Here is a 14,508-nt window from a genome sequence, read left to right as displayed (position 1 = left end):
ACAGACATGACTAGGCATGATGGGAATTGTAGTTCCTGAACAACTGGAGGGCCGTAGTTTGAAGACCCATGACTTACAGACTCTCCAGATCCATATTAATGTCCGGCTTCACAGCCTCGGAACCTTTAAGTCGACCTGGCAACACTGCAAGCTAGTTCCCAAATTTAAGGGCGTTCTCCAAGTGAGTCACCAGGCCCTTCTGAGAAACCGGCCTTCTTTCTGGCTCTCTCCAGCAAGGGGCCTCCCTTGGGACTCCTCCTTGGCACAGCTTTCTCCAGACCAGGCAGGCTATTGAGCCTAACAGCAGAGCCCCATCCAGCAGCACTTCCCTAGACCTCAGGCAGGCCAGGGGAAGTGAGTGAGTACATGGACTGTCCCAAATATTTATATCCTCCCCCGGCATGCACCAGTGGCATAAACCTCCTGCTGGATTGGCTGAAGGAAATATAAATATTCATAACTTTATTTTGTTTGTGAAATTTCATACCAAGACCTTTGTTACCAGTAACATTTACTGGTGACAGTGAGAAATCTCAAGCCAACTAAAGCTTAGGGAAAGAGCAGGTGAAGAACTATACAGTGAGAGCTAACTACAGCCCAGCAAAATACTAACTTGACATAGTAGCCCCTGTTTAGGACATGAGGGCTACACTATACTGAAACAGGGACTCGTGTGAATGGTTTTATGTCCTCTATACAGTGCTATACATGTACATAAACTGCATTATAAACCATAAGTAACCATTTTAGTCTGTGTTATGAACACACAGTAAGATTTAACAGTTTTCGTCCTGAAACGCCTCACCTGTCCATCCAGGGCCACATGTACAGCGGTACTCTGAGGATGACAATCGTTTACATGTGCCTCCATTGTGGCAAAGATGCGGTGAACATGGAGGGTCTAAAAACTGACAGCGGTCACCCTGGAAACCACTATAGCAGCTAAGAGACAAAACAAAATGTCTAACTATACATAATACAAACATAGTGCAAATGTTTTATAAATAAGAAATCTTTGATGTACATATATTATATATACACTAGATGGTAGCAAATGCAAGTTTAGCAGGCTAACATTTGAGGTTATTGTTTTTTTTGTCATGCTGCCAATAGCCGGATCTAAGATTACACACAAGACAGAGAAACTTGACTACTCCGAATATGGAGAGTGGAGAGCTAGTGCTGGGCTTTCTTACTGGACAGCCAAGCAGGCACTGAAAACAATGAAGAATAGAAGCACTTGTATTAAAAGAGAAGTTCAGTTTTTTTTTTTTTCCAAGAATCATACTTACCTAGGTGAATGCTGCATCTGTCCCCTGCCGGCTCTAAGGCTGAGAATCGAGTGATCAAACACTGCTGATAGCTTGGTTCTCAATGCTCCGAAAGTAGAGAGCCGGTGACTGTTAGTCACCGGCTCTCTGCTCTGTGGGAATAGCTGGCTCTCTGGAGGGGGCGGAATTGGCTGGCTCCGGCTCTCAGCGGCTCACTGAGAGGCTGAGCCAGGTGAAGGTCCAGGGTTATGGGCGAATCTCAACCATATTGTCGCGATCTTGCAAGAGCCTGAATCAGGTCTGTGAAGTCAGCCGACAGCGGGCTTCAGCCTTCAGGTTTTAGAATGAACTGCACTACTGTGATCCGCAGGCAGGGCTGGACTGGGACAGAAATTTGGCCCTGGACTTCATCCAAACTGGCCCACTTTGACAGGTCTCTCCCATGGTGGCCGGACAACTCCCACACCCCCCCGGCCACCCAAGCCCCCTCTCCCCCTTCACTAGCCACTCTACTTTATTAGAATAGAATGGCTGGTACTGGTACTCTTATAGGCAGTACCAGTGGGGAAGCTAGACATTATTTTACCCGGGGAAAATAATCAGTTTGGTGCCCCCCCTTATGGGACAAGATTAGGCAGAAGTGAGAAACTCCCTGTTGAGTCAGCTGTCTGTCCCCTCCCCCCATGCTCCTCTGTCGTCCCCCCTGCCCCTCTGGTCCTCCCCCTGCTTCTTTGGTCCCCCTAGGTGAGCGCTGCGGAGGGGGGCAGCAGTTTGCTGTCACTGAAGCCAGCCCACTGAGTCATCGGCCCACCGGGAAACTCCCTGTAGTCCCAATGGCCAGTCCATCCCTGTCCGCAGGAGAAGTACAGCCAAACAAGCTTTGGCTGTACTTCTCCTTTAAATGTTATGTCGACAACTAAAGATTTTGTACAAATAATAAAAATAATGATAAAGAATATATACAATATGTACACTTTAAATCAGACCAATGCTGCATCTGTCCCCCGTCGCCTCTTCACTGAGAACCGAGCCACCAAACACTGCCGAGCGGAGAGCTGCTGACTGTCAGTTCTGCTCCTCCACGCTCATTGGAGCGCTGAGCTGTAGAGGGGGGGTAGTGACTGTCTAAGCAGCTCGCTGAGACACTGAGGCCCTGTACACACGGTCGGACCGAACCGATGAGAATGAACCGAAGTTCAGTTTCATCGGAACCAAACCGACCGTGTGTATAGGCCATCGGTCTGTTTTCCTTCGGTCCAAAATTTTAAAACATGCTTCAAAACCGAACCGATGGACCACTGCCCGATCGGACCAAACCGATGGTTAGTACAGAAAGCATCGGTTCAAAACCCGCACATGCTCAGAATCAAGTCGACGCATGCTTGGAAGCATTGAACTTCGTTTTATTCAGCACGTCGTGTGTTTGACGTCACCGCGTTCTGACCCGATCAGATTTTGGACTGAAGGTGTGTACAGATATCAGGCCGTACGGCCACTTCAGAGGTGAACCGATGAAAACGGTCCGACGGACCAGTCACATCGGTTTGGTCCGACCGTGTGTACAAGGCCTCAGATCCGACTGGCGTAAGTCTCTTACGCCGTCGTATCTTAGGGTGCATACATCAGTCTAGGCACCTGGCCGATCCAGACTTTCTTGTCAGGATAATGCGGTGCCTCAACTGATTGCAGTGATGTCAGCGGAGAGTGGACTTCAGAACGCTCTCCGCTTAAAATGGGTCACAGGAGTGCAAAACGAACTGCAATCCTGTGACTCATAGAGAAGCCCAGCCTAAAAAGCTCAGGCTGGACCTCTCCTTTAGAAGGGGTGATACTGGTAGGTGGGTAGGGGGTGGAAATAAGGGGTGATTCGGAAAGGGGTAGTTCCTCCACCTATTCCCTGAGAAAAAAAAGCATTGACTCTTAATAAAAACGCCACCTAACACTGATTCTGTAATTGCCGATAGGGGCAGACATGACATTTCCTTAAAAGTTTTTTCATTTAAAAAAGTTTGAAAAAAAAGACAACTTTACCTGCAAAGGTAAGTACCGTTAGGGAGCTTCAGGCATGTTCCTCCATTAAGGCACGGATCCTGGGAACTTTCACAGTATAAAGCTGAGGACAAGGAGAGAATTAGTAATAAACAGAAAATAATTGTAAAACAAACTGATAAGGTAAAATGTTTCCTAACACATTATAAAAAAATAAACGAGCCTGAAGAGCCAATTTATAGTACATTTTTGTAGCGCCTGGGTTGTGTTGAGGCAGCGCATTATACCCCAAGCGCACCAAAATATTTTGAAAATGGTCTGTGCAAAATTTGCAACACATCGCACTATGATCTATTGCCGTGCTATACGACACACTGAAATACATGTGCATTGGGGTGATGTTCCAAATGAATGGCACTGCAACGCATGTAATTCGCATGGTAGTAATGCACAGGTTACCTCAATGCAAAAGAAGTAAATGAGCCCTAAATTAGTGTAGCATCCTGCCAGAATAGGTTGTTAAAAAAGCTCGGGTAAATTTAGAGGTGGTAGAGGTTAGTGATTATTTTTGACTGTTTAGGGTCTCACCGCCTTGTAGGGAGTTTTAGAATGTAGTGGGTTGGAAGAGACAGACCCTTGACCTGAATATTTTTGTGATCCCAGCCAATTCCTCGGGTGGGGGCTGCTCAGTAGGTGGCTGAGGAGGGCATAAATAGTTTGAGGCCTGGAGCAGTAGAGTTCTTGTCCAGGAGGAGAAGATCCCAGCCTGAGGGTCTCCTGCCTTTCTGGGCAGTATAGCTGAAGTTTGCTGGAGTTCATCGAGGTCCCAGCTCAGTGGGAGCTGGGGGGCCTGTTTTCTGGAATTATCAAGGTCCTAGCTCTTGAGTGACTGCTTCGATGTTGCTGAATTGGGACTTGCCCTTGCTTGGAATTTCAGGATTGCATGTGTTCCTAGCATTTGCCAAAAGGGAGATCACTCTAAAGAGAGTACACAGGTCAGAGAGTGCCCTCTGGTTATTTTGTGCACTAAATTCAGAGTATTCAAAAGTTTCCCTGCATCCCAACCAAGTACAATAAGCATTAAAGCATACAAAGACACCCCCTGCCTGGTCATTTAGTAGTGAGACTGTCCGAATGGTTGTGTGCCTGGCTGCCTGTGCATCCAAACGGAAGATAACCTGGGACAAGTCAGCGGGACCTGTCAGGGGTCTGCGCTACATTATGTAGCACCCCTTTGTGACATAGTGTGAACAGGTTAGGTAAATTTAGTTAGGCTCCACTGTAGTCAGTGGAGCCAGGATTATTTGGGGTCATGTACAGATCCTCTAGCAGGCTCTGTGGGCTGAGCCTTTGTCACCTCCCCCTGGCTTCTGGAAGCTTCCAGAGAGTCCCAGAACTTAGTGGGTGGAGGGATGGAAATAGAAGCCTGCGTTTTTATGGGAGCTCCACCAATCCCTGGGTAAGGGCAGCCCAAAAGGGGAGAATTGGCCCATAAATGCTCAAGAGCCTAGCCATGTGGAGAGAGAATCTAGGATCCAGAGGCCTGGAGTGGACCCCTGTGCTGGGGGGGGGGTGCCTCCAAGCAGGTGTGCAGTGGCTGTGGACAGACAGCAGTAGAGACGGGTAGGAACAGAGAAAAGGATTGCCGCTCTTAAACCTTTCAAACCTTCACAGGAAAGTGTCCCACCCTACTAGCAGCTGACAGGTGCTGGCCCTGCACAAGTTGGTTGAGGAAAAATATCCTAGATGGCCGCACACCGTGAAAAAGGCATCTTTATTGTAGGAAATAAAATAAAATTCAGTATACAGCAGTCAAATCATGGAGAAACAGGGGAGAATAGCTAACACGTTTCACATCAATCGATGCTTAGTCATAGCTAAGTGAACAGGACCCAATCGTGTGTATAAGAGGAAAGATTGAAAAACAGGCTACCAATCAGAGCCTTATGCCGCATACACACCATCACTTTATGTGATGAAAAAAAACTACACTTTCTGTGAAGTAAAAAATGACGTTTTTGAAACTTCAATTTTCAAAGACGAAGTTGCCTACACACCATCGTTTTTCTCACAATGTTCTTGCAAAGTGAGGTTACGTTCCACCACGTTTTTACATTGAAGCTTGCTTCATAAGTAGCTTCTGGGCATGCGTGGATGAAAAAACGTCTTACAAAACAATGTTTTTTGCTACACACGGACAATTTCTGTGAAGTAAAAAGTGCACTTTTGAAAAACGACACATAAAATTGAAGCATGTTTCAATTTTTTTTGGTCGTTTTTTACAAGACATAAAACGACGTTTTCCCCCACACACAGTCAATTAAAGTGACGTTTTTAAAAACGTCATTTTTTTTCATCACATAAAGTGATGGTGTGTACGCGGCATTAGAATTGTCTTAGAAAGACCTCCCACACAATTAGGTCCTGATCTCCAAAGATTGGGTGCACCTGAACGAGGAAAAAGCAAAAAAAAAAAAAAGTATTCAAAAATGGCAGGATCCAAAAAAAGACCCAACATAGTATATATTTATTTGGAAAAGACATAGTTAATGAAAGTCTTTTGTAGAAATATCCTCTAAGTGGTGCACTCAATAGATGGGAATCAAAATACAACAAAGTATAATAAAATACAGAATACACGAATACATAGAATGGTTTGTTACCGAACACTGAAGGCCATTGATAAGCATTGAATAATAATATGCACAATCAAAGAATTCACAGTATTCAAGAATCTAAAATTGAATCACCATGAAAGTGATAATAAAAATATGATATGTAGTTAAAACATTCCTGAATTGGAAAATATTGTTGTAATTTCAAAAATATATATACCAACGTAAGTGTAAAACCCACTTAGGTGCTAAATCTTATATAAAAGCTTGTATGATACAAAGTATCCTAACAATATAACGGAAAAAGGATATATAGCAACCAGGGGTAGAATTTTTTTTATATACACAAAGTCCTAGGTATAAAAAGGAAAAAGAAGCCAGGACCTGGGCTACACTTGAAAGGATACAATTAGCTAGATTCAGAAAGAGTTAAGCCGGCGTATCAGTAGATACGCCGTCGTAACTCTGAATCTGCGCCGTCGTACATTTAAGTGTATTCTCAAATTGAGATACACTTAAATGTAGCTAAGATACAACAGCCTGTCTAGTTCCGCCGGCCGCTAGGGTCGTCAACGCTGATTTACGCCTAGAATGCGTAAATCAGCGAGATACGCCTATTCACGAACGTACGCTTGCCCATCGCAGTAAAGATACGCCGTTTATGTAAGGCGTTTTCAGGTGTAAAGTTATTCCACCAAAAAGCTGGCCTAGCCAATGTTAAGTATGGACGTCGTTCCCGCGTTGAATTTTGAAAATTTTACATCGTTTGCGTAAGTCGTCCGTGAATGGGGCTGGACGTAATTTACGTTCACGTCGAAACCAATAAGTCCTTGCGGCGTACTTTGGAGCAATGCACACTGGGATATGTCCACGGACGGGTCACGATTCATTAACATAAAACACGCCCCCCTGTTCCTCATTTGAATTAGGCGCACTTAGTGAATACAGCACTTGCCTCTCTAACTTACGGCGGCGTAAATACGATACGCTACGCCGGCTGAAACATACGCCGCCCTACGTGAATCCAGCTAAATGGGTTAACGCGGAGGTTCACCCAAATTACATGTATATAAGATCATATTCTTTATACTTCCACCATGTACAGTTTGCCCTTTTTTTTTTTTGGCTCTACATACCTTATTATGGCTATTTTACACCCGGCTTCCGGGTACTGACTCCCGCGGGAGTAGGCGTTTCTATGCAGAGGCGCAATGTCACCTGGGACTTCGCCCAGATGATTGACGTCCTTGAGAAAAAGTCCCCCCCCCCCGCACCTGCCTATTGCGTAGGTGCATCACGAGAGTCACAGAGTTTTCAAAAGTAGCCAGACTGCGAGTCGGCTCTATACGGCGCCTGCGCAGTCAGCTCTACACGGCTCCTAGTCAGTGCGCAGGCACCGTGTAGAGCTGATTCGCAGTTTGGCTACTTTCGGAAACTCTGTGACTCTTGTGACGCGCCTATGCAATAGGCGGGCGCAGGGGGGAACTTCTTCTCAAGGACGTCAATCAATCGGGGCGAAGTCCCAGGTGACATTGCGCCTCTGCATAGAAACGCCTACTCCCGCGGGAGTCAGTACCCGGAAGCCGGGTGGAAAATAGCCATAATAAGGTATGTAGAGCCAAAAGAAAAAGAAAAAGGGCAAACTGTACATGGTGGAAGTATAAAGAATATGATCTTATATACATGTAATTTGGGTGAACCTCCGCTTAAGATTCAAGACCAAGTCCGAATAACCGACTTGTATATAAAAAAAAAAGAGAGTGGTAGGAACCTGAGAGGGACCCTCACCACCCTCATTCTCATTACGGCTTGGTTGAGACACCCTGGCAAGCAAATGGGACCTAAACAGCAGGAGGCCTGGGCAGAAGTCACCATCTACGCTGCAGGATAAAAAGGGGACTGAGTGAGCAACCTCCACACCATAGGTGTGCGCAGCCTATTGCATTAGGGTGTGCACCCCAAAGCTCAAACACTACCTACTCACTATCTTCATTCAGAAAGGGAAGGGGCCAATAAATAACATATTTACTGGCCCCTTCCCCCCATTCATCCTAAAACATCCCTTCAACAACAGCCAGCGGGAGAGGAGGGAAGCCGGCTGCAGTGCGAGGGAGGTGCTAGGGCAGTAGGGAGAATCTATGCTGCAACAGGGTGATTAGGGTGTGCCTCGGCACACCCTGTGCGCACGCCTATGCTCCACATTTTTTACCCCCCAAAGCACATAAGGGAGATTGCAACCAAGTGCAATATTCAGCTAGATTGGGTAATTCTCAGGTGCGCTTGCATTTTGAAGGGAAGACTAACGTATCCAAAATCAAGTTGGGACCTGTAGCTAGCCAGGATACACAGTTATTTCGGAGGAAGTACAGTCTGGTATTTTTGCTAGAAGTCTGTGATCATTTAAGTTGTCCTCAAAGTTCTACATTGACCGAGTTCTGGGCATCCCATAACCAACCTAACCCCGTCCAAGTTATTTACCCTGAAAAATAACAAAAACAAAGCCCTTGGACTAGTTTTATGAGTGCCTACTGAAAATGCGTGTTGCCTGGATGTGCAGACAAGTGGGATGCAAAATCCAGCGGCTTCTATGGGGGTATCGCTACAATTAGTACACGTGGCTTTGCGCTGCCTCAGCCTGCTGATCTTGACATATGGGTTTTTATTAAACAGATGCTGAAATGTGTTTGGTTCCAGTGTTCAGTGTTCCATGCTCATTGTCATTGTCTTCGTTTTGTCCAAGACATTTACCATCTGTGTTTTCTTCCTTTTGTAACAGCCAAAACGGAAAGTTTTAATTAAAGAACATCTACAGAAGAGGATGCAGCATGTAGTGTGCTGGGTTTGTCTGTGTACAGCACAGAGCAGAACATTCCAACCATTCTTCTATGTCTGATATTATATCAAGTAGAAAGTGGTCAGTGCAACAAACCTAGCGCTCGTTTACACGTGAGGGTGTGGAGTAGTAAAACCCCCTGGTTGAGCTGCACTTTTACCGCCCCCAACTTCTACCCTCTCTAGCTGCAGAGGCAGTGGTGCACACATTTTTATTTTTTTTCTATTGAAAAGGCTGTGGCGTGCATAACACAACCCAAAAACTCCACCCGGTGCAGGAAAAATGTGCACACACATAAAGAGGTGCAACAAAGAACTGTGACGGGTGCTGCGTCAATTGGTCCTCTGAAAAGGAGCCAGCTCTGATCCCCCGGGGCGTTAGGCTCCTGGCAGGGAAAAGAGTAAACAGTGGTCCAAGCAGCCGAAGCCACATGGACCCAACATCCTTGGAGGGACTGCCGAAACAGAACCCTCCTCGGTGGGGCTCCCCCGAAGGGAGACCCCATAAGAGCAGGCGAACTAAGCCAGAAGGCCATGTCCGCCCACTCCCAAGACTTTCAGAGCCAGCCCGAGGACCTGCACCCTACTCGCCACACTAAAAGTGCAAGTGCACCAACAAAAAAAGACAAAAACGTGACAAACACGGGGGTAAAATAAAAAAGAAAGTGGGGGAGAAGGAAGGTGGGATAGGTGAGTGGAAAGTGACCAATGTGCAATACGTTGGCTGGCCCTCCGGCCAGGAAACAAAAATTCCCCTGGTCCTAGCCAAAAGGCTCGGCCCTAGAGGCAGGTGTCAAAAAGGTGTATGTGGAGATCAGTGACCTAAGGTGCCACACGTTGAGTGCTGCTTTCAAACACTCGTGCAATGTATGGCACCCCTGGACTGCCACTCCAGGGGCACTATCTCCACAGGCTTTTCAACGGTCCCTGACCCCCGGACCAGCAGCACCCTTCCCAGCCAGGAAGGTAGGAGAAGAGGTCGGGGAGAGCCCACCTAAGCAGGCTACTACCCACAACCCCCATCCCTCCCACCTAATCACATTCGGGAAGTACTAACCGCTCCTCCCGGCGAAAGGAGGAGCAATGGTTCTCTCCCGAACAACTGACTGGGGCAGACACCACCTAGTCCAGGCCAGAGGCCAGGGGCCCAGCCCTCCGGCGTCGACCTCATGCCTCTCTGTCCAAATCAGAAGGCTTCGACCTCCACGCCAGCAGGCTTAGCATCTGCCGACCGCTATCTCTATAGCCGGGTACTAGGGATGGTCAGCATAGCACCACCTACTGGCAACTTATAAGAACAGATACTACACTTGATCTTAGCCAAAAGGCCGAGAAGCATGCAGCAGCTGCGATGCTTAGCTGTGTTGCGGTGGCAGAAATTATACCCCCCACTCATGTGAACGAAGCCTCTTTGCACACATCCTGCAACTGTGTGCAATGTACGTGGCTGCGACACGCTTGTGCGCTGATCAAGGGGTTCAATTCTCTGAAGAGTGATCCGAACACAAATCACTCTTCACAGAGCAAAGGATGTGTGAACGAGCCCTTATAAAATGATACAGATTACTTAAAAACTTCACAGCTAGGTTGTGCTGGGAATTTTAATCTTAACATGAACTATGACTCTGGATATGCACACAAAGCATATGATGGGAAAAAAAACACATAAGAAAGCAATAACATTCTGGAAGAGCAAAAATAAAAGAAATAACAAGAAATACTTTCAGTGATCTAAAGGCTGCTGTGTTTTTTAACCACTTCAGCCCCAGATCATTTGGCTGGCCAAAGACCAGAGCACTTTTGCGATTCGGCACTGCGTCACTTTAACTGATAATTGCGCGGTCGTGCAACGTGGCTCCCAAGCAACATTTACATCCTTTTTTTCCCACAAATAGTTTTCTTTTGGTGGTATTTGATCACCTCTGCGATTTTTATTTTCTGCCCTATAAACAAAAACATTTTGACAATTTTGAAAAAAAAAAAGCAATATTTTTTAGTTTTTGCTATAATAAATATGCCCCAAAAACTATTTTTTTCCTCAGTTTAGGCCGATACGTATTCATCTACATATTTTTGGTAAAAAAAATTGCAATAAGCGTTTATTGATTGGTTTGCGCAAAAGTTATAGGGCTAGATTCACAAAGAGTTACGCCGGCGTATCAGTAGATACGCCAACGTGACTCCGAATCTAAGCCCGTCGTAAGTTTAAAGCGGAGTTCCGGCCACAATTTCACTTTTTAAATATAAATACCCCTGTAATACACAAGCTTAATGTATTCTAGTAAAGTTAGTCTGTAAACTAAGGTCCGTTTTGTTAGGTTGTTACAGCATTTAGACACTTTATAAAATAGAAATTGACTGGGGCCATCTTAAGTGTGGGCATCATGAAGCCAGACTGTATGACTTCCTGGATTTCAGCCTTGCAGATCTAGCACATGCTCAGTGCTGCACAAGCAGTGTCAGATCAGGTTTCAGCACCTGTGCTGTCCAAGTCACATGATTCTTTGAGACTGGGGAGTGCACAGACTCCTGGAAAGTTACACCCACTACATTCCCAGGAGTCTGTGCGGTGTAGGTTAGGAAGCATTAAGCACCTAGGTGCAGGAAGAGGGAAGATTAACTATTCTGCCTAGCAACAACACTTTGAAGGCATCTAAAAAAAAAAAAAAAATTTGTAAAGGACTAATGACATTTTTTTAAAACTACTGATGTAATGTTATATTTATGGGTGGAACTCCACTTTAAGTGTATGCTCAAACTGAGATACACTTACACTACACTGACTCTCCTGTAGTCCAAGGGAGGGGGTGAGCATGACACTCCACACCAGAGAGAAAGCCTCGCATTACTGGGTGGAGTTACAGACAGAAGAACAGGAAATGAGGATTTCTCAGAAGAAATTAGGACATTTAAAAGCAAAATGGAAGAATGAGGTAAGTGGAGGAGGACTGCACTAAGGTAAAGGAAGCTATTTAGGGGAAAAAAATTAACTTTACAAACCCTTTAAGTGGTGACTTAAAGGGACAGGCATTCTTCAGAGCTGAATTAAGCCTACGTCTAATGCCATCACTTTATGTGATGAAAAAAAAACGACATTTTCTGTGAAGTAAAATACTACGTTTTTGAAACTTCAATTTTCAAAGACGAAGTTGCCTACACACCATCGTTTTTTCACAATGCTCTAGCAAAGCGAGGTTACGTTCACCACTTTTTTCCATTGAAGCTCGCTTCATAACTAGCTTCTGGGCATGCGCGGGTGTAAAAACGTTGTTTTAAACGTCGTTTTTTGCTACACACGGTCAATTTCTGTGAAGTAAAAAATGACGTTTTGAAAAACGACACATAAAATTGAAGCATGCTTCAATTTTTTTTGGTCGTTTTTCACAAGACATAAAATTACGTTTTCCCCCACACACGGTCAATTAAAGTGACGTTTTTAAAAACGTCATTTTTTTTCATCACATAAAGTGATGGTGTGTACGCGGCATAAGACCTCTTAAAGGGGTTGTAAAGGAAAAAATTCCCTAAATAGCTTCCTTTACCTCAGTGCAGTCCTCCTTCACTTACCCCATCCTTCCATTTGGCTTTTAAATGTCCTTATTTCTTCTGAGAAATCCTCACTTCCTGTTCTTCTGTCTGTAACTCAACACTCCCTGGTGTGGAGAAAGTCTCTTGAGGGGGGAGGGGCGAGCAGGAGTGTCAGGACGCCCACTAACACACAGCTCCTTTCTCTATCTGCAAAGTAGAGAGTGTCCTGACTTGCCTGCTCACCCCCTCCCCCCTCAAGAGGCTTTCTCCACACCAGGGAGAAAGCCTTGCATTACGGTGTGGAGTTACAGACAGAAGAACAGGAAGTGAGGATTTCTCAGAAGAAATAAGGACATTTAAAAGCAAAATGGAAGGATGAGGTAAGTGAAGGAGGACTGCACTGAGGTAAAGGAAGCTATTTAGGGGGGGAAAAAAATTCCTTTACAACCTCCATAAGACTTAAAAACAGCCATTATGCTAACCTAAATAAACTTAGATTATTGATAATGTTCAACAATATAAAATCCAAAACAATGGCTATCCCAGTGACAAAACCCATTTAACTTCCTCAGGGGGAAAACCAAGGGAACTGGCTTCGGTAACTGTAAAAACATTAAAATACTAGGAAGGAAAGCTTAGTAACAGGACAAACTAAAGACATATGTAAAGTAATCCAAGAACCTTTGCCTAGCTGGTCAGTTTTTGGTCTTAGGGTCCTTTCACACGTCCGCTCCGTTCGTCCGTGTATTACAAGTCCGTTTATGGACTTGTAATACATCCCTATGGGATCGCGTCCGTTAGCGGATGGAGCATCCGCTAACTTCCGCGACCATCCGCGTCCGTCAGGATCCGCTTTTGCGGACGGAAGAAACCCTATTTTTCTTCCGTCCGGCGGAACGGATCGGATGCAGACGGACAGACGGTCCATCTGCATCCGATTCCCCATAGGGGAGAGCGGAGGAGAGACAGGGCGGTCTTTGCACTGTGTGCAGGGACCGCCCTATCCGCCGACAGCTCAGCGGGGATCCCCGCTGAGCTGACGGACACACACGGAGCGGACACAAAAACGGTCCGCTCCGTGTGAAAGAGGCCTTAGAAAAATCTTCAGAGTCACGACACAAAAAATATCAGACTAAAGCAAAATAGACAACAAGGACTTATTAGATTTCAGTGGCAGCTGGTGCTCAAATTTTTTTGGGGGGGGGGGGGCGCAAATGGAAAAAAAAATTGCAGCCTCACTGTGCCCATCAAATGCAGCCACTGTGCCATGCCATCAAATGCAGCCACTGTGCCATGCCATCAAATGCAGTCACTATGCCATGCCATCAAATGCAGCCACTGTGCCATCAATTCGCACCACTGTGCAATGCCATTAAACGCAACCACTGTGCCATGCCATCAAACGCAGCCACTGTGCCATCAATTCTCACCACTGTGCCATGCCATCAAACACAGCCACTGTGCCAATTGTCACCACTGTGCCCTTTAATTGTCGCTACTGTGCATATTGATGTCACTGTGCCCTTTAATTGTTGCCACTGTGCCCATTCATGCCGCTGTGCCAATTGTCCCCACTGTGCCCATTGTCCCCACTGTGCCTATTGTCCCCACTGTGCCTATTGATGTCATTGTGCCTTTTAATTGTTGCCACTGTGCCCATTCATGCCGCTGTGCCAATTGTCCCCACTGTGCCTATTGTCCCCACTGTGCCTATTGTCCCCACTGTGCCTATTGATGTCATTGTGCCTTTTAATTGTCACCACTGTGCCCATTCTTGCCGCTGTGCCCATTGTCCCCACTGTGCCTATTGTCGCCACTGTGTCCTTCGTCGCCACTGTGCCCTGTAAAATGCCCCTTCCCCCCCCCCGGCGCTGGCTCTGATAGGCACTTCCGTACAGCCAACTAGCTGCCGTTATTCAGATGGTGGGCACTCATGTCCGGCCATCTGAATAGAACAGCGGCAGCAATAACATAGATTCGTGCAATGCATGAATCTATGTTATTACACTCAGTGGCGGTGAGAGCCAGAGGGGGCGGCGCTCCACCACCCTCTATGGACGAACCGCCACGGCTAGATTTTGTTATCTCACTAACCGTAAAAGCCCTCTCAGAGTACACTCTAGCCTAGTCTTGGCAAAATATCCCAAGAAATAGGGTGCCTACTGCCTAACATCAACCGTAGGCCTTGTACCTTGTTGAAACTTGATACAAAGATGATAAACCTATGAAGGTAAGGAGGTAAAATAGGCTAAAGCAATGCAAGGTGATCAATA

The 14,508-nt window shown here is 45.9% G+C and overlaps 1 protein-coding gene and 1 pseudogene across 1 annotated transcript in view; both read right to left on the bottom strand.

Annotated features, from left to right (window-relative positions):
* Positions 1-14,508, bottom strand: part of NOTCH4 (notch receptor 4) — a 146,301-nt gene that overhangs the window by 116,909 nt on the left and 14,884 nt on the right. The window contains exons 2-3 of the mRNA XM_040323033.1: positions 3,303-3,384; positions 806-942 (exon numbers count right to left, since the gene is read on the bottom strand). Of these exons, the coding sequence (XP_040178967.1) occupies positions 806-942; positions 3,303-3,384 (219 nt within the window). The remainder of the gene's footprint in view (positions 1-805; positions 943-3,302; positions 3,385-14,508) is intronic.
* On the bottom strand, positions 9,962-10,047 carry LOC120914695 (annotated as a pseudogene).

Source organism: Rana temporaria, chromosome 9 (genome assembly GCF_905171775.1).
Source record: "Rana temporaria chromosome 9, aRanTem1.1, whole genome shotgun sequence".
NCBI lineage: Eukaryota > Metazoa > Chordata > Amphibia > Anura > Ranidae > Rana > Rana temporaria.
Note: the sequence above shows the minus strand (reverse complement) of the source record. Positions and strands in the feature narration are given on the sequence as shown.